This window comes from Oncorhynchus keta, chromosome 25 (genome assembly GCF_023373465.1).
Source record: "Oncorhynchus keta strain PuntledgeMale-10-30-2019 chromosome 25, Oket_V2, whole genome shotgun sequence".
Classification (NCBI taxonomy): domain Eukaryota; kingdom Metazoa; phylum Chordata; class Actinopteri; order Salmoniformes; family Salmonidae; genus Oncorhynchus; species Oncorhynchus keta.
Genome location: NC_068445.1, coordinates 27,974,969 through 27,994,271, shown reverse-complemented (window position 1 = coordinate 27,994,271; position 19,303 = coordinate 27,974,969). Strand labels below are relative to the sequence as shown.

At 41.6% G+C, this 19,303-nt stretch overlaps 1 protein-coding gene across 2 annotated transcripts; it reads right to left on the bottom strand.

The window, feature by feature from the left end:
- Positions 1-565: 565 nt before the first annotated feature.
- On the bottom strand, positions 566-19,208 carry LOC118358478 (rho GTPase-activating protein 25-like). 2 transcript variants are annotated; one of them, XM_035736361.2, is made up of 12 exons: positions 16,179-19,208; positions 10,187-10,286; positions 9,308-9,510; positions 9,003-9,090; positions 8,685-8,798; positions 8,003-8,210; positions 7,228-7,360; positions 6,715-6,788; positions 6,353-6,474; positions 5,864-6,021; positions 5,058-5,611; positions 566-4,704 (listed from the first exon to the last, which is right to left on the bottom strand). In XM_035736361.2, exons 2-12 carry the CDS (start codon positions 10,215-10,217, stop codon positions 4,503-4,505), a joined length of 1,887 nt encoding a protein of 628 aa, XP_035592254.1. In that variant the 5' UTR covers positions 10,218-10,286; positions 16,179-19,208; the 3' UTR covers positions 566-4,502. The 2 variants fall into 2 exon arrangements, with proteins under 2 accessions (XP_035592254.1, XP_035592253.1); XM_035736360.2 differs by lacking the exon at positions 10,187-10,286.
- Positions 19,209-19,303: the final 95 nt, after the last annotated feature.

Below are 19,303 nucleotides of genomic sequence, written 5' to 3'. Positions count from 1 at the left end.
TTTTAAATCCACTTCATTCAGTGTAGATGAAGGGGAGGAGACAGGTTAAAGAAGGATTTTTAAGCCTTGAGACAATTGAGACATGGATTGTGTAGGTGTGCCGTTCAGAGGGTGAATGGGCAAGACAAAAGATTTAAGTTCCTTTGAGGAGGTATGGTAGTACGTGCCAGCTGCACTTGTTTCAGTGTGTCAAGAACTGCAACGCTGCTGGGGTTTTCACGTTCAATAGTTTCTCATGTGTATCAAGAATGGTCCACCACCCAAAGGACATCAAGCCAACTTGAAACAACTGTGGGAAGCATTGGAGTCAACATGGGCCAGCATCCCTGTGGAACGCTTTCAACACTTTGTAGAGTCCATGCCCTGACGAATTGAGGCTGTTATGAGGGCAAAACGGGGTGCAAATCAATATTAGGAAAGAGTTACTAATGAGTGTATAGCATTTTGCAAAGAAACATGATTATTTGTCTATGTGAAATGAAACCATCAAGTGATAGATTTTATACAAATACGTCTGTAATTGAACAACCCCATGCCATGATCAGATAGTGAAAAAACACACAGATCTATTTCATAATTCCTTTAACCAATAACAGCTAATTTACCAACATTTCAGAAAATGGATATATAGCGTTGTTGTTTCCCCGTCTGTTGTGGAAACAGAGTAGACTACACAACAAAACACAACTTTCCCGTAATCCACTCATTACCTAATTGAGTTTGGAAGTTTGCAACACTTAATGTAAGTACCCTTCCTCTTTTAGTAGGCTAACATGTTGCAGAAGTCACAGCAGTTTTGGAAATGGGTTATCTCTGTCTGGATGTCTGATTAAGAGGCCTCACTGCCTATTAAATGCACAGCAGGCAGGACTTACAATTACTTCCAATGTGCCCTGTGCTGTTCCCTCACACGTCCCTCAGTTCAGTGGTTCTAAGGTCCTGAGTTTAGCTTTAGTCCAGATTCCACAGCCCAGAGTGGAGTGCAGGAGAGAAAGGGCTTTGCATGGGCAGACTGGTCTCCAAGCATTCCACTGTGATTGGGGAGACAGCATGGAGTCAAAGGTCAAACTAGAACTGCAACCTGGATGACTCAAGTTAGAACACTTCCCCACTGACCAGTGACCAGATGAGTAATCTACACTGAGTGCCCACTGTCTCTACCTCTCAATCAATCAATCAATCAATCAAATGTATTTATAAAGCCCTTTTTACCTTCTCTCTCCGTCGATGACTGATTCCAAACACTGTGATTTCAAACACTCAATACCTCATCACAACACTACGTCTTCTCAGATTTGCCTAAAAGCTGGACTGTGAGATTAATGTATGCCACCATTAGCTGCAGATCCTAAATTTAGACGTATCATTTAACTACACTTTCAAAATCTGTATGGATGCCACTACTTGGTTCAACCACAATTCAGGGGTCCTCATTCCTGAGCTTCTGACTATGACCTGCAAAGATACACTCTTGATAGTGAGGAGTGGAGAACATGGGAAGGAACAGGCTCTTCCTTCCCCTGTTACTCATCCTCCAGGGTGACAGTTGACAGTGTGCTTATCTCCCCTGCAGTCCCATTTATGCAGTCCCTTCTCCCTTCCTTCTCCTGTCATTGCTGAAGAATGCTTGATAACACCCCTGCCCCACTCTCTCTCTTTCGCTCTATCACGGCCTTTCTCACAAACACACAAGCACGAACAAACGTGCTCCCACACACACGAATGAACAAACAAATGTGCACACACACATATGCACACACTTCCCAGCAGCCATTTCTCCCCTGGCCTTACACACATGTTATCTACACTGACACACTATCTTTCCTCTGACCCCGTCAGTGTGAGTGACGACATTCACTTTGCCCCTCATTCATCCTTTCTATCTCTCTCTCTAGCACTCACTCTATGAAACATGATTATTATAGTAACACTTATTGTATTGCCAACTCTTGCTCTATACTGCCCCTGTTGGAGAAAGTGCGTGCCCATAGTAAACTGAAAATATTTTTCCCCAAAATTGCTAATATATGCATATAAAAAAATATTATCGAATAGAAAACACTCTAAAGCTTCTAAAACCATTTCAATTTTGTCTCTATGTAAAGCAGAACTCTCAGGGCATGCATTCTCCCAAATGCTCTCTTGTCATGGAAAAAGTTGGCCCAACTTTGACGTCATCTCACACGCATCGCTCGCTCACGGGAGTTTGAGCGAGCCGAAACCTCTCGGCCAAGCGAAAAAAAAAAGGTGACTGTTAAGCGCGCTCTGGCCGGGTGATGTATTTTCTTCAGGATCGATTAAACGACGTGTGTGTTTCTGTTCGTCCTCACGATTTCTGTGCACCTTTATAACATGTTAAAGCTTAATTATGAACATAGTTTGACAAGTTTACTCGACATATAATATGTAATTTCGACGTTTTGGTGCGCATCCACTTGAATTTTGCCTACATTTCGACCGAAATGTGGCTATTTTGAGAACCGAAAGACACAGACTTGAAAACTAAACGCTGGTTTGGTAAGTATAATCCCTTCCAGGTCTTTTGATGGAAGAACAGCAAAGGTAAGGGAATATTTATGTGGTAAATTTGGGTTTCTGTCGACTCCAAGATAGAGGAGCGATAATGCTAATTTTGGAGCGCCGACTCCTAGTATAGCCTAGTGAACGCAACCTGTAACGTTAAAAAGAAATGTAACACAGCGATTGCATTTAGAAGAAGTGTATCTTCCTATACATATGTAAAACATGCATATTTAGTCAAAGTTTATGATGTGTATTCCTTGTTAGCTGACGTTATCTGCCGGAGCTATCGGCATTTCTCCTGACATTTTAGTAGCATTTGTTGAACGATGCATCATTGTAAACAGAGATTTATGGATATATATTGCAGATTATTGAAAAAAAAATGAATGTACTGTGTAACATGTTATATTACTGTCATCTGATGAAGATTTCAAAAGGTTAGTGAAATGATTTTTTTTTTAATCCTGCGTTTGTTGATTGCATATTTTTCCTACTTGGCTATGCAAATGAGCTATGTCTGTGGTGGTGGTTTGACATAAATATGTGCTATGTTTTCGCCGTAAAACATTTTAGAAATCTGACTTGCTGGGTAGATAAACAACTTCATTTGAGCTATTTTACTTGTTAATGTGTGGAGGTTAAATCTTTTTAGGAATATTTTTTCGCATTGTGCGTTATGCTAATGAGCTTGAGCCGTAGTCACGAACCCGGATCCGGTATTGGTAGACTGTGAGGTTAAAAGGTTATAGTTCAACCCTGTAAGTCACAATAATGACAAACGGTGCAGATTATTGATCAGCCAAGTTGACTTATTCTGTTCCTCCTTTATTAATGTCTGGTCAAACAAAATATTAACAGGATTCAAACCTTAACAATTGAGCCGACATGCACAACGTTCACCGTGAATATGATCTCCGCGAATGTAGGTAAAATTAATTTAATTAAAAACTGCAAAGTTGGCTTCCAGAGCGCTGTGTTGGGAATTGAATCCTGGCCGAAATACTTATACAGACCATTATAGTCCAATTGTCCTGGACATTTTCTTAACCTGGACATTATGCGCAACCTGCTATTTCGTGTACATGCTCTAATCATCTGAGAATATCAATGTAATGGAGCCAGCATGGTCAACAACTATCAGCACTGTTTAGGCTACTGCACATCACATCCATACTACATAATCATCTACACCGAGCAAAGGCCATTCATATACAGTCACAGTATTCCTTATTTTGTGTTTATAAAATGTGAAGTGTAGTCAACACAATGGCTGGTTTGACTAAAGAGTTTACCCATGGGTTTTCTCAACAAACCAACTTACAACCTACAGATATAGGATCTTAATTTGATCACCCTGTTCTTGCAGGACAGTTCATGCACAGCAGGAAATGCAAACTTATAGTGTATTCAATGTTTAAAAAGGCTTCTAAAGTTTGTAATGTGTACTTGAAAATGTCAGACTTGACTTGCCCTAACAAAAAATGTATCACCCCCTACAAAAATGTCCATTAATTGTAATCCACACAATAATTCACATTTCCTGGTAATGCAGGATTATTTTCCCACTGCAGGAATATTGTCAAATTAAGATCCTGCATCTGTAGCAACATGTTCCAGGTCCCAGACAGAGTTACAGCTCTGGCCAAGACATTGACTCTCTCGTAGAACAGCAGGTGGCCTCTGGTCAGCATGAGGCTGTGATGTCCACTGTGATGGGCTTTCTTCTCTATGTTGGAGATCTCTATATTGAGGGATCTCTATGTTATGTTACAGTTTAGAGATATCTATGTTAAATATCTATATACTTTATTGTGGGATCTCTTTGATAACTTAAGGCTATAGGCAGTTCTATGTTCTAGGTAGGCTTCATGGTTCCCTGGTGGGGAGCTATTGGATCTAGGTTGGACCTGTGGTTTTAGGTTGGCCCCTTCATGGTTCTAGGTTGGCCCCTTCGTGCTTCTAAGTTGGCCCTCATGGTTCTAAGTTGGCCCTTGTGGTTCTCTGCTGAGGAACTGCTGTATCTCTTGGTCCAGCTCCTGGTTACGTCTCTGGGCCTCGTCTCGGCTGTGTTCCGCGTTCCTCAGCCGGATCGCCAGAGCGGACACACAGCGCTTCTCTGCGTCCAGGGCTGACTGCAGTTCTGCTACTGTGGCACTCAGCTCTTTGTTCCTCTGCTGCAGGCTGCATGAGAGGGGAGAGATATTATTTATGAATGCAGAGTAAAGTATGTATTGGTCAGTGTGTGTGTGTGTGTGTGTGTGTGTGTGTGTGTGTGTGTGTGTGTGTGTGTGTGTGTGTGTGTGTGTGTGTGTGTGTGTGTGTGTGTGTGTGTGTGTGTGTGTGTGTGTGTGTGTGTGTGTGTGTGTGTGCGTGCGCGTGCATTTATGTAATAATCTTACTAGTGTTGACATTTTGTCCTTTCCAATAAGATAGTGTCTGCGTCTCAAATAGCACCCAATTCCCTACAGTACATCATGTAAGGCATAGGGTGCCATTTAGGATGCAGACAGTATTCTTACCCCCATTATACAGACCTAGTACTGAGGTGCTCTGAGTTTCCCTGGCTGTCCTCTTGCTGATCAGCCTTGCTGTCTGGTTGGAGGTCTGAAGATGAAACCACAGCTGTACTGGCCTCTGTCTTCTTCTCAGGGGTCGTGGACTGAGACTTTTGCTGGGGGTCATTGCTGGGTTTGGAAGAGGTGACTGTGATGTCACTTCCTCTCCTGCCTGTCCCTCTGTCCTCCCAGTCCTTTTGGGCGCCTCCGAACAGAGACGTCTTCTGCAGGTCCAGGATCTTAAAGATGTCCTCTGAGAGAGTCTTCTCTCCATTCTCCTCGCTGCTCTCCTGGATGCGGCTCCAGCGGTTCATGGCCTCCAGCTTGCGGGCCCTCCCGCTCCCAGGGACAGGGCAGTTCAATGTAGGCAGGGTCTGGGTGCGTTTGCGGGGGCTTCCAGACAAGGGGTCCAGGTCTGAGGATGAGAAAGGGTAGTGGGGCTGCTGGGGGATGGAGATGGTAACTGGCTCGGCCCCCAGGTTGTCTGTGTCTTCCTCCTCCTCCTCTGGAGACTCTGACTGAAAGCCCTCACACTGCAGGGACATAGAGGATGTGGAATATAGTATAGACCACAAAACTAGAGAATATATTTATATTGTTTAGCTTTATGCAATGCTTACTGGTATAATGTATCATACTATATTACTCACATTACCACATTCACAGTATGAAACAATAGGAGAGCTTCTTTAAGGTTACATCCTAAATTGTGCCCTATTCCCTTTATAGTGCACTACTTTCAATTAGGTCCATATGGGCTATGTTTGAAAATGTTATGTTGTTACCTCAGCAGACTCCCAGCCCACAAAGCTGCGTGGAGCACTGTTCTTCTTGCTCTCACTCTTCTTGCTGGGGGGTGAAGGAGCCACGTCTTTAGACGGAGGAAACAGAGCCTCATGCTGTCTGATCATCACTGTCATCAACTTCTGGATCTGAGGAGTCCCTGGAGAAGACAGACAAGTATACAGTCTGTTAACACACAAACACTTCTGAAAGGTAAACATATAGTGAGGATAAAGAAACCATTTGTTGATATAAAATCAAACGAAGTTGTATTTGTCACATGAGCCGAATACAACAGGTGTAAACCTTAGCGTGAAATGCTTACTTACAAGCCCTTAATCAAACAGTGCATCATGATTTGTATTTATTGTAGGTCAGTAAGGTCAGTTGGTCATGGCATCAAGCCGCATCAGTATGTGATAAATAAAAGTAGAATAGAATACTACCCTGTTACAGTATGCACAAAGAGGATCCTGACAGTCTGGTCTCACCCGTCATCATAGTGATGGGGTCCTCGATGTGGGGCTTGAGCAGATTGATCCCAATGACCGTGGCCAGGTTTTCAACACTCATCTTGTTCACCTTGGAGTTTTGCTGCACCTCAAATAAGAACCTGCAAAGAGAGGTTATGCAGCAAAGTCAGTCACACCAAAAATATGTACTAATCAAACAACAAATGCTGTATGAGCAAGCTATAGATTAAATATTACAGTGTAGTTATCAAATTGCTTTTCATATGTTTTGCAAGGGGCTTCAAACTACAGGTTCCTTGAATTGTAGTTCAATCAATTACCCACTGATCCCCTTATCCCCCTGATCCCCCTGATCTTTGGTTGTGTGACTGTAAGCTCACCTGCACATGTAGCTGAGGAGGTTATAGTTGGGTCTAGGAAGGAGGGTGATCTGCTTCTCCAGTCTTTCACGACCCTGAGCAAAGAGAGAGTTAGTAAGGCAAAACATTGATTCAGTTGGCCTACATAGGCTCTGTTTAAACAGGCAGCCCAATTCTGATATATTTTTCACAAATTGGTCTTTTGCCCAAGCAGATGAGCTCTGAAAAAGATGTGACCTGAAAAGATATGGTGTGATTGGTCAAAATACCAATTATTGGGAAAATAAATATGAATTGGGCTGTCTGTCTAAACGCAGCCATATAGTAATTGTGGCACATTTGACAGAAATAGAGCTAAATGACAAATTGTAGCCAGGAGAAAATGTTTATTTGTAAGAATATTGGCTAAAGAATTAGTTTGTATTTATTCCTTTACAAGTTGATAGAAACGGTCCTAAATCACAAATTGTAGTGCAAAGGGTTTATTTATGACATTTGCCTATGGTCTTCATTTAAGTAAATATGAGTTCCTACTGCAGCACTGTTGGGGTCCAGCATGGGGCTGCAGTCTAGGAAGTCTTGGTACTGTGTCCAAGGAACCACTGGCTCAGGCAGATCCCTTAGGTACAACTTCAACAACGACGCTACTGTGTGGACATCTGTGTCACTGCAGGGCACAAAACAGTCAAACAGTGCATCCTGTACACAGGCTATACAAGCGCAGCCACACACACTACCGCACATACACATGCATGCGCACACACACACACACACACACACACACACACACACACACACACACACACACACACACACACACACACACACACACACACACACACACACACACACACACACACACACACACACACACACACACACACACACACACACACACACACACACACACACACACACAAACATACAGTCGTGCTGAGTGTATTGCTATTTTGTGTTGAATCCAGCTCCAAAACAGTTTGTCCCCGTTTTCATTCATTTTGTCAATAGAGAGTTAAGCGTGAGCAGAAGGTTCTTATAAGACTGTTCACTGTGATGTTGACTATAACGTTGCACTCCTCTTCTCTGTCAAGTTGGACAGGATGTGGTGTAAGCCACAGAGAACCGAGAGCAGAAGAAGTGTATCAGGCTTCTCTGCACTATCATGCTGACTGCATCTCTCTCATGTCTCTATGCAACCTTTAGAGACAGTACCCCATCTGCAATGATAATTGGTTCATTTGAGTTTGTATAAAAAGGGTATAATAGTTATCTGTTTGTATGTTGGGGCCCTAGCTCTGAGGCATCTCACCTTGGGAAGGAAGGTCTCTCTCCGGCGTTGAAAGCGTCCCTGAACTGTTTGACGGTGTTGTCTTGTCCCGGTAGTCTAAAGATGCCCTCCTCACCCAGTCCATGTTCTCTGATGAATTCAGCACACTTCTGCACCAGGACGGGCACCATGTGGGAGCCAAACCGCTGCTCATAGGTCACAGTATCACCCAAGCTCTTGCCAAATATCGCTGAGGGGGTAAGAGAGCAGTTAGAGTAAGTCACACATTTGTTTGTGGTTGAAATACTATCAACTTTTATGATGCTGATAAAGATAGCACCTCTATCTAACTGCCTATTCGCATTCTCTCAATCTGGAGAATCAAAAACACAGTTTCTCAAGTTGTGGGTCGAGGCTCGAGACCCACTGGTCTGGTGGGTAGCGGTGGCAGGCTCCTCAAGTTTTGCGACCATGTAGGCCTACTGACCCGTGGCTAGAAACAGTGGTATGGTTTATGTCATGGGCCCGAAGGCAACTCCAAAAAGAGTTCTCGAACCAAAAGTTAAGGAAATAAGTTCAGATGTTACACTAGAGCCCTGCATTTTTCCTGACCATGTGATCCAACCAGGAAAAATATATCCTAGCTATACGTTGTTTTTCCGGGTCAAGTACCTTGGTCAGGGAAATCTCCTGTCTCTAAATATGTTCAGCAAGCTCCCTGTACCTCCACTAGAGGGTGCTCCAACCACCCTGCGCAGCGTGCGGACCCACTCATCCATCTCACTGTGGGAGTTGGCCATGAGAATGTAGGGGCACCGCTCCCGATCACCACTGCTGCCTGGAATTCACAGAGATACAGAGAGGGTATGACCCTCCAACACACTGGGATACATAGATGGGTCTTTAGAGAGAGAGCGAGAGAGAGATGGTGAGACAGAGGGACAGAGAGAGGGTGAAAGAGAGATAGAGAGATCAAGGGGAAAAGGGAAAGAGAGAGAGAGAGAGACAGAACGAAAGAGACCAGAGACAGTCTTCTGCTTACGCGGCATGATCTCAAACAGGAATTTCCCTGGGTCGTCTTGGTTCAGTGGGAGCTCATTTACTTTGCTGAACCTCAGTTGGATCACTCCCTAGGGACAGAGGGGCAGACAGGCACTGACATCTTAGTAAATAACACATATATGCTACAGGAAATACAGGAAATGACTTCAATAAAGATGGAAACATGCTAACTGAATATTGACAGCAGTAGTGTTGTTTGGATACTTAAAGGTCCCTGAGTTTTTTCTAACGATATGACCTGTTCAGGAAACACCATTAATGGATAGCTAGTGCCCCCTCTCTCACCTGGACACTCCCCTCCTTTTCGTCTTTATGGTAGGTCAGTGTGCTCCCTCTCAGGACAAAGTAACGCAGCTGCCAGTTCTTCACAATGGACCTCTGTTTCCTTAGCCAGCCGGCCTTCAGTGGCCTCTCCATGGAGGTGGTGGTGGAGCCGGGCGAGCCTGACCCAGGGCTGCCCTCTCCAGGCATCACACTCTTAGACCGGGCTGCAGCAGAGTGGGAACAAACACACAGTCTTAAGAGACTCTTTACTAAACACAGGCAGGATGTCAACAAGGCTCTCAACATCCGTCAAGTCAGGTCTTCCTCTTTTATTGATTTGATTATGCATCAATCTGACATTTGCAGTAGATAGAAGTCAGTGTGTGTGGCTGTGTGCAGGGCTGCAGGCTGAAACTTGACAAGTGTATTTTTGTCCTCCTTGTGTGTGGTGGCCTGGCAGGATACAGCTGCCTCAATCTGACCTACTATTGTAAATTATAGCTGTGATTGTTCAGTGGATGGAAAGTAGCAAACAACAAATACACTGGGCCTTCAACAGTAAAGTGCACTAGAGGAAAGAGCAAATCAGGAACAATAATACAGTATGGTCTCAACTCAGCCTGGTCTCATAGACCAGACGTAATATAGTACATTTTCAAATGAGGATGATATGTTATGTTTGGTATGGTTACATAGCACAGATGGTTACTGAAGGAGGGTGGTTGGTCAGGGTGGATGGGTAGGTGTATAACCTGAACATCTGGCAAACCAAAAGTTGCTAACGTTAAGCCTGTTAGCTTTTGTAAATTTGTAACATATATTATATATAAAATAATATGAATTGTAATTCATAACACATCATACGAAATGGGTGATGAACATCCACAAATGAATACATACCATATGAAACAAGGTTGAGTAATTTGTCCATGTTTGGGTTTCTTTACCCTTTACTAAAAGGCCATCCATTGCTCAGCAACATCCTGAGTGTCTTAGTCGTCTGTGTTTGATATCAGAGGAGAACATGAGAGAGAGAAAAATTATCGTATGAAGAAAGGATGGAAATGGAGGTAAAGTTGCAGGCTACGTGTCACACCAATAACGTTTGCCTGCCAGAGTGCTTTGCGAACCGAGTGCAAACTGATTTTATATTTAAAATCCCACGAAAATGTCAGCAAACTGCTGAAAGATCAGCAGATGAACTGGAGATCCACATTCAGTGGGATGTGTGCGACCCAAAGTCAGTGGGGAATCTTGAGGAACTTCTTTTAAAATGTTCTTTTATTTTTTATGTATGCTCTTCTGATTTCATTGCTTCCGTTTGTGTTGAAAAGCTAAGAGTTAATACTGAAGAAAAAATAATATCCAATCAGGAATTTTCTTTGGTGGCCTCTGGGGAGAAAAATCTAGCTAGTTCAGTCAGCCACTGGCTAGGCTTTCAGAAGCTGGAGAGAAGGACTCTGCCATTCAATTGTATTAGACAATGGAATAAACCAATCACATTTAGACTTGGAAAGGGTGGTGTCGTTTAAAATAAAAAAGGTCTTCTGGAAGGCCTAGACATGTCACTATTGACTGGGAGCCAATAGTGAGCAGTAGCCTAGTTTCCCCATGCTTTTGTTTGACAATGGGGTGGCTGTAGCAGGTGTTATCGAGGAGGATGTCTTGGCTAATATGTTGGCATTGCCCTTATCAAGGCTAACTTTCTATGAGAAGTTAAATGTTGTGCAGAGGGTGTGGCCAACACCAGCACTGCCCTGATTGGTACATTGTGGAAAGAACTTTGAAAGGCATTTTCAAGCTAACAATTATGAGCGCTATCCATGGATGACCCAGTGTGAGTAAACCAGGAAACTGTTCTGCTGGGATTGTCTACTCTTCAGAACCTACAAAGCGTCAACCTGGGCCAGTACTGGTTTCAAAGACCTACCCAGTTTTACGAAGTCAACTCTGCACCACCAAGACTCAACTTCACACCTGCAAGCTACGGTGAGTTCAAAAACATTTGGGGACACAAGTGTAGACATTCAGCTTAACAAACAGCTGCGTAGAGACTCTTTCTCACAACGATGAAGTCAGGCCGAACAGGGAGATTCTGGCCAAAGTAGTCTACGTGGCACAGGATGGAGCGAGAAAGCGGGACGGAGTGACACAGACAGTGGCACCATAGGTTGCCGGAGAGATTAGACTGATTGCAATCGAGAGCTACTGCATCATCACTGGATTGGAGAAACACTTCGAAGGCCCCTACCTAGAAGTCAGACCCTTTGGTCAAAAGGCTCTGGATGAACCTTGGCTCTCACACAGGGATGTATGAGACACCACACCCTCTGGAACGATGGACACAGACCTTTGAGGAACTTGTCAACTAGACAGAGGACCTCCTAGACCCAATAGACCCATTGAACCAGAAATAAATGTTAAAATTCTCCATCAAGCCCAGCTGTTTTACGTCAAGTTGAATAATGTTAAATGAGTGAGACTTGATTGAACTGTGCAGCACTCACAGGATTATGAAGTTCCAAATGATCTCAATGACGTTCTGAAGAAAAAGTGAATGTTGAACCCTAGTTAAATAAAGGTCAAATTAAAAAATGAAAACCCTAGATACGAAGGATGCATCCCAAATGGCACCCTATTCCCTATGGGGTACTACTTTTCACCAGAGCCCTATGGGCCCTGGTCAAAAGTAACGCACTGAATAGGGTAACAACTTTAGCAGTTCAAATGACAGAACACACTTGCCCCAGTCAGCTGTGTAACTGTACATTTCAATTATGTGTATATATTTCGTATGCCTATCTATGGAATGTCATTGACTTTCATACTTTCATAGTGTACTGGTGTAAGGAAAAATACAGTAGTGATGTAGAGAAGTACAACAGGCCTTCTCACATGGTTTCTCACACACGTGCACACGCACACGCACACACACACGCACACACACACACACACACACACACACACACACACACACACACACACACACACACTAGTAGTGTGCAGGTCAGCTGTTTGTTCAACCACACCCGCCCGCAATTGCTGATAACCCATCTGCAAACGCCCCACTATATGTGATAAGGTGAAAATCTGAGGCCCACACCTGATCCTAACCCGCTAATATAGAAACTGTTCTGTAGGTCACAGTCAGAGACGGCAGAAACATTTTTGGACAGGGGGTCCAGATTCTTTGTTGTTGCCTGATTTAGATGTGTTTCTGCTTATAATTTCCAACATTTTGTTAGGCTATTTGTTAGTCAACTTGTCTATAATTAGATACATGCAGCTTCTCTTCTGTCATACAGTATGTTTCCCTATTAGTCTGAATAAGCACCTGCTCACCAGAATAACGTCATAAATCGGTAGAATAAATTATTCAATATACTAGTTGACATCGGTAACAAAGGTCTTTAGGGAGAAAATGCTAAAAAATCTGAAAATAATTTCTGTGCTAGATTTCCAAATGACATCAGTTTGACCAGTTGTAAGGAAATAGAAAGCTGTGAAAATTGTGACTGTCTCATTTGTGTACCGCCTCATAATCATCACATAAAGACTCTTTTACCATTTCACCAAATAGTTCCCAAATATTACTTTTATGGCCTCTGTGGATCAATATGAACTTGTTTCTGCCCGTTGGAGTGTAGTCTATTTGACGTGTGTACAGTTTAGGCTTATAGCTTATAGCTATGCCAGATAGCCTACAACAATGAAAGAAAAACCTCAATGTAGCCTATAGATATAAATTGCACAAGAATACATTTATTACATTTGATACATTTATGGATTTTTAAGTTGTAGTTTTCTCTTTATTCAACCCGCCACCCACCCACCCTTCATCACACAATATTACATGACCCTAAACCTGCCCGCCCCGTAGATATAACCGTGGGGATGGCAGGTTATGAGTCAACCCACGCATCACTAACATATACACACACTAATGAATATATGAAATACAACAAAATATCTATGTCCATATTGTCCATTAATTTATATTGGATAGACCATATGGATAAAGAGAAAATAGCCTAATTAATGAAAAAAGGATCTAATCAACAATGAAATAATAGACAATTAACTCTGCTGCTCTTCCAACTATTGACTTTTTTCACAACTGCCACCACAAAGACATATGACATAGTAAAATAAATAAACGGGTGTCAAAATATAAAGGATATTTCATGCTGAAACCCAACGGAAATACCAAAGGTATTCACTAAGTCGATGGGTTATATTTAGGATCATGTTTTACAGCTTTGTCATTCATTTAAAAAAATATTTAAATCATTTTATTTTGTTAATTTACAAATTTGACATGTTATGACAATTCCATAAAATCCTATATTGGTAAACTTCCAAAGTTACTGGTAATATACTCTTCCTTTGCAAGCCTACTCATAGCTACTGTTCTGGCATTTCATCAGCTTCCTGCTGAAAGCACCACAGAGCACAGAGGAAATCAAAAACGCCTTACTGCCACTGGAGTAGCAGAAACCCCCACAGCTCTGACAAAATTAGCTCTCTCCGCCTTACGGAAAAATGTGTAGAATTGCATGAGATTAGCTATAAAACTACACATTCCTCTCTGCCCCATGGCAAAATGTGTAACAGCAACATTTTCTTTCAGCCTCATGGAAAAATGTGTACAATAGCATGTGAATAGCTATAAAATTGCAAATTGTTTCTCTTTGGCCCATGGCAAAATATGTAGAATTGCAGGAAATGATCTGCTAATAATGTAATAACTTTATCATTTATAATGTAATACATTGCCAATAATGTAATAAATATGCGGAATGCATAACGCCTCACACAGAAAGCGTTGCAGGTCCTAATTCAGGCACTTGTCATCTCCCGTCTGGCCTACTTCAACTTGCTGTTGGCTGGGCTTATCCAGAATGCTACAGCCCGCCTGTTGTTCAACCTTCCTAAGTTCTCCCATGTCACCCCACTCCTCCGCACACTCCACTGGCTTCCAGTCCAAGCTCGTATCCACTACAAGACCATGGTGCTTACCTACGGAACAGCAAGAGGAACTGCCCCTCCGTACCTTCAGGCTATGCTCAAACCTGACACCCCAACCTGAGCACTCTGTTCTGCCTCTGGTCTCTTGGCCCTCCCACCCCAGCACCAGCTCAGCTCAGTTCAAGCTCTTCTCTGTCCTGGCACCCCAATGGTGTAACCAGCTTCCCCCTAAAGCTAGGACAGCAGAGTCCTTGCCCATCCTCCGAAAACATCTGAAACCCTACCTCTTCAAAAGTTTCTTAAATAATCCCACAGCACCCCCAATCGCACCCCCCACCCCACACACAGTTGTGAATTTAAAAGATAAATAATATTACATTACAAAGTGGATAAAACAAAACAAGTTAATCAACAGTGTAATAATTTAAACCACTAATAACCATTCATTAATGGGATGCATATTAAGTGTTACACACTTGAACACTTTTCAGTTGCATCCATTGCCACAACAGACTTGCAAAGGGTGTTACTATTGCACTTCCATTCAAACATCCAGTGTCATTAGAGAGAAAAAACAACAATCATCCATTTGAAGACACCTTGCAGTCATGTGTAGCCAAATTCTAATGATCACAAAAATATTCAAGAGTTTCAAGCCTCCTTATCTCCGGGTTGACCAGGCTACTTTGACTTACAGAGTGGAGATCGAACCAGACTCATGTCAGACAGACAGACAGGCAGGCAGACTCACCGATTCACTCACTCACAGACTGATTGACTGATTCACTCACTCACTCACTCACTCAGCCACCCACACTTAACCCATAGATGTGGTAAACAGGTCAATCGAACTCGACCAAAACAATGGATTTGCCAAGGAAACGCATGGGGGAAAGGTCCGTGGGGGATATATCCAGTCTCCTCATTGCCTCCTAGCCAAATTGGCGTTCCATTGACTCCTTTACTACATCTATCGGCCCAAAGCCAAAATCTGTTTTTTAGACTACTTTCATTTATCTGCCTTTACAGTCCTCTTATGACCCTCACATATGGAAATGTTACACGTTTTCTTTTTCAAATAGTACAAGAAGCATTTTAATACAAAGTTGCCTTCATGGCTCCATTTGACATATGTTCTATAGATATGACAACATGTTGGGATTATCTGTAGTATCTAAGTGTGTCGGAATTCAAATGAGAAAAAGATGAGTATGGCCCCTCCAACATTAGTCCACTGGTTTAATGAACTGTCCAGTTATAGTTCCTTATTAATATGAAATAAGGATTCAGGAATGTGGTATGGTGTGTAGTCAGTTATTACTGAAGCATGACACTTGATATGCATTAAAAAAAGACAGTGAATTTAGTTACTGTATTTTTTTTATAGGATACTGTTTTAACCCACTTCATAATATCATAATTTACTCAATAAATGATTGCCAATTTATTACATTATGCTTATTATATGATGCTGAGGTGCACCCAGTATAGCCTACTAAAACTGTAAATACAAGTATCCAAGTATTTTCACTGACTCATGTTGATGACAACTACAATATTCCACTGATAGTTATAGCATGAATTAATTTGCATAGTTATGTACTGTACTTCTGTATTCACATGGACTCATGCACTGTTAAAGGTGCACCGCCCCACCTGTAATCAGGTGTACGATCCTGCTGGAAGCCAAGGCCGTGGACCACAAACACTGCTAAACACACTAATTATAACCAAGTCTGAGAATAACATTGCCACAGTCAACCTCATGTTACACCCACAGGTCAAGTCTCTTTACCTAGAGGCCTGTTACACACACTTTTGTACACTAGTGTACAATGCAAATGATCATAGAACAAACCTACTTACACAAATGCAATGACACCTAAGAATAGCTTTATGTTCAGTTTAACAACCAGTAACTTACCTATTTTGGCGGTTTCAGCTTTGAGGGTGCTGAAGTCCCAGTTCCGAGGTAGCTTGAGAGACATTCTCCCTCCTTCATAGGAAAGGTCAGTGTCTCACTTCACAACACAAATGCACACACGTACTCACATACACACAGCACACACACATCCATTAAGGGTTTTGTTGTAAATCTCCTGTCTGCCAGTCACACTAAAACTGTTCTGTATCTGACTTCCTACTTCCTGTATTAATCTTCTTTTTTTTCAAAACGTTAAAACACATTGTTGCTTGTCCCTTTCTACTTCTCTGTAGATACATGTTCTGCTATTCTAATGGTCCACTGTATGTTCTCCTATCTCCATGTAGGTAATAGCATTAGGTGCTCCATGATGGAAGGTTTCAAATGACCTAAAATTCAAGTGTCACTAAACCATTGGTCTCCTTGCCTTCTCTCTCAGGGGAAGTGGGTTCGTTTCATGGTTGCAGTCTCTTCAAACTGTGGCAATGATGCTTACAGGCAACATACAGCCAATGAGTTCACAGACACACATTTACCTTTTTCCTTTTATTGTCATCAAACATATGAACAAGATATTTACTGAAAGACCAAGCACATTTTTCTGACATTATCAAAAATGTTTCCTAAAACAAATACAATTTAACACAAATCATTGCACAATATACAATAATAAACAGAAATCATAAAATATCAATATATATCAGAGCAAAAGCAAACCAACCAGAGTAGACCCAGAGGAGAAGTGTATGCTTGAACAGCCAAACATAGCAGATCTCCATAGCAGATAACTTGATAAGATTCCTAACGTATTAAAATAGAGCTGTGTAATAGGACATTTCAAAATATGTCTGCTCAATATTATGATTAACCTATTGGTGAGGGAAATTCTCATTTCTGTAAGAGCAAATTGTTAAGGAGGAATAATGATCCCCATTTCCCCCATAAGAAGTTTCAAGTTAACCTTAGGAGATGGAATGTTATTGAACAGCAGTGATGCAGAAGGTATAATCTTGCTGCTTTTACATGTAAGTGCAATACTGGCAGAGGCTCAATTTAATAGACCAAGGAGGATAACACAAAAATGATCTATTTTAAACTTTAGCACACTCAAGTGGCAGCTATCCATAATACTGACATGGAACTGGCACAATACTGTTATTACCGCCAATGAAGTCCAAGGAAAATGTACCACCATTCTCACTGGTTGGTTTCCAATATTCCACTTGTTGGCTTCTGACAACTTCTATCAATGCCTCTATCATCTACACAGCATGATACATTACAATAGGTTCCCTCTCTTGAATGCAGCACAAAGTTACCACAGATAGTTTCCATAGACCGACATCAGCCAGTATCTTCAGAACTAGCTAATGCACCTGATACCACAGCAATAAGAGATAAAATAGTGACAAACACATTAAATATGTCCTGTATTGCCTGAATATTTCTCTGAACTTTAGCTAAGTAAATCTGTGAGTTATGTAAATGTAAAAACTGAAGGATATATAGATAATATAATTTCCAAAACAGCAAGATTAGTATGATATAATAATATAATATTGAAAATCAAAGGTAAGTTTAATACCAGTAGAGTATACAAGTCAACATAGTAATACAAATAAGCAAGGTAAGTTAAAGACTGACAGGATCTCAAATAATTATCACACAAAAAAATATAGGAAAAATGTGCTTATGGAAGTAGGCATTTCAAAGAGTAGAGCTGTATGGTTTCAGGACTGTATAGAGGTTTCACTCTATTATGTGGCCTTCCATATTAGGGTCATGTCTAGACAAGATACAGCTTTTGTCCCAAATAGTTTTTTGTTGTTGTTGCTAATTGTAACCCTACACTTTTCCTAACCTTAACCTGCTGTATGATTTATCCTAATCTGCTGGGTAAAGTCTTCGAACCTGCTACGAGGTAAATTTGGACAAAAGCTGTATTCCATCTTGACAAAACCCCATCTTAGTGGAGCTACATGACATGGATGGTGAGGATGTGAAGCACAGAGATGATGATAGTGGAGGTGCAGACAGTGCAGATCACCCAATCCCAAACATACCTCTATGGCTTTTTAGTGAACAGATTTCATATGAACTCTCCTCACTGTAAGTATTAGACCCTGCATGGACATTTCATATCCTACATATTGCTTTGTCTTTTACTGTTACAGAATAGAATCACAGAATATATGTGTTAGCGATGATACTTAATCCTACATTAAAAATGTTATTGGCAGAAACTGAGGTATCTTTTCATTATTGGGGTGGCAGGTAGCCTAGTGGTTACAGCGTTGGACTTGTAACCAAAAGGTTGCAAGATCAAATCCCTGAGCTGACAAGTTAAAAATATGTTGTTCTGCCCCTGGACAAGGCAGTTAACCCACTGTTCCTAGGCTGTCATTGAAAATAAGAATTTGTTCTTAACTGACTTGCCTGGTAAAATAAAAATCTGTGTAGCTAATTATTGTTCAAGATCCAGTTGCATGAACCTTTGATTTCAAGCATTTCACTACACCTGCAAAAACATCTGCTATGTGTATGCAAACAATAACATTTGATTTGGATTGATTAAGTAAGACATAGGCTACTCCAAAAATCTCATTTCAATAATGTACCACGTTGAACATTTATCCATCTATGAATGGCAGTGGATTCTTTACATACACAATTTGATCCCAATCTGGAGTTACAGTAGACCTATGGCATCAATGGATGATTGAGGTGATCGATTGTAAAGTAAATCAGTATTGGGTCGTACTATATGTGATTAGGCAGAGTGAAAGAGGTAACAGTTTGTAAAATATTTCAGATTTGGGCCCTATGTGATCAGGCAGAGTGCTGAGATAATCTGTATGTGGGTCAGTCACAGTTTACCACAGGCCCATCTCTTTAATTAAACACATCAATCCCTCAAATTTCCCTAAGTCATATACAGATGACCCTCTGGAGCCACATTCATAAAGCATCTAAGAGTAGGAGTGCTGATGCAGGATCAGCTCCTCCCTGTCCATATAATGTATATCCACTATGCTCTTAAAGGCTAAACTGATCCTAGATCACTTATACTCTGAGGCCCTGGTTTCCCCAATGTCATATCCTTACACTCAGATTGGTCTATAGAT

Excerpts from the sequence above, each read along its gene's own strand:
- LOC118358478 (XM_035736360.2), bottom strand. The coding sequence starts at position 16,242 with ATGTCTCTCAAGCTACCTCGGAACTGGGACTTCAGCACCCTCAAAGCT. Across the intron at positions 7,361-8,002 it reads GAGAGACCTTCCTTCCCAAG|TGACACAGATGTCCACACAG; the intron begins GTGAGATGCCTC and ends TGTGCCCTGCAG. Across the intron at positions 5,612-5,863 it reads TGGGCTGGGAGTCTGCTGAG|TGTGAGGGCTTTCAGTCAGA; the intron begins GTAACAACATAA and ends ATGTCCCTGCAG.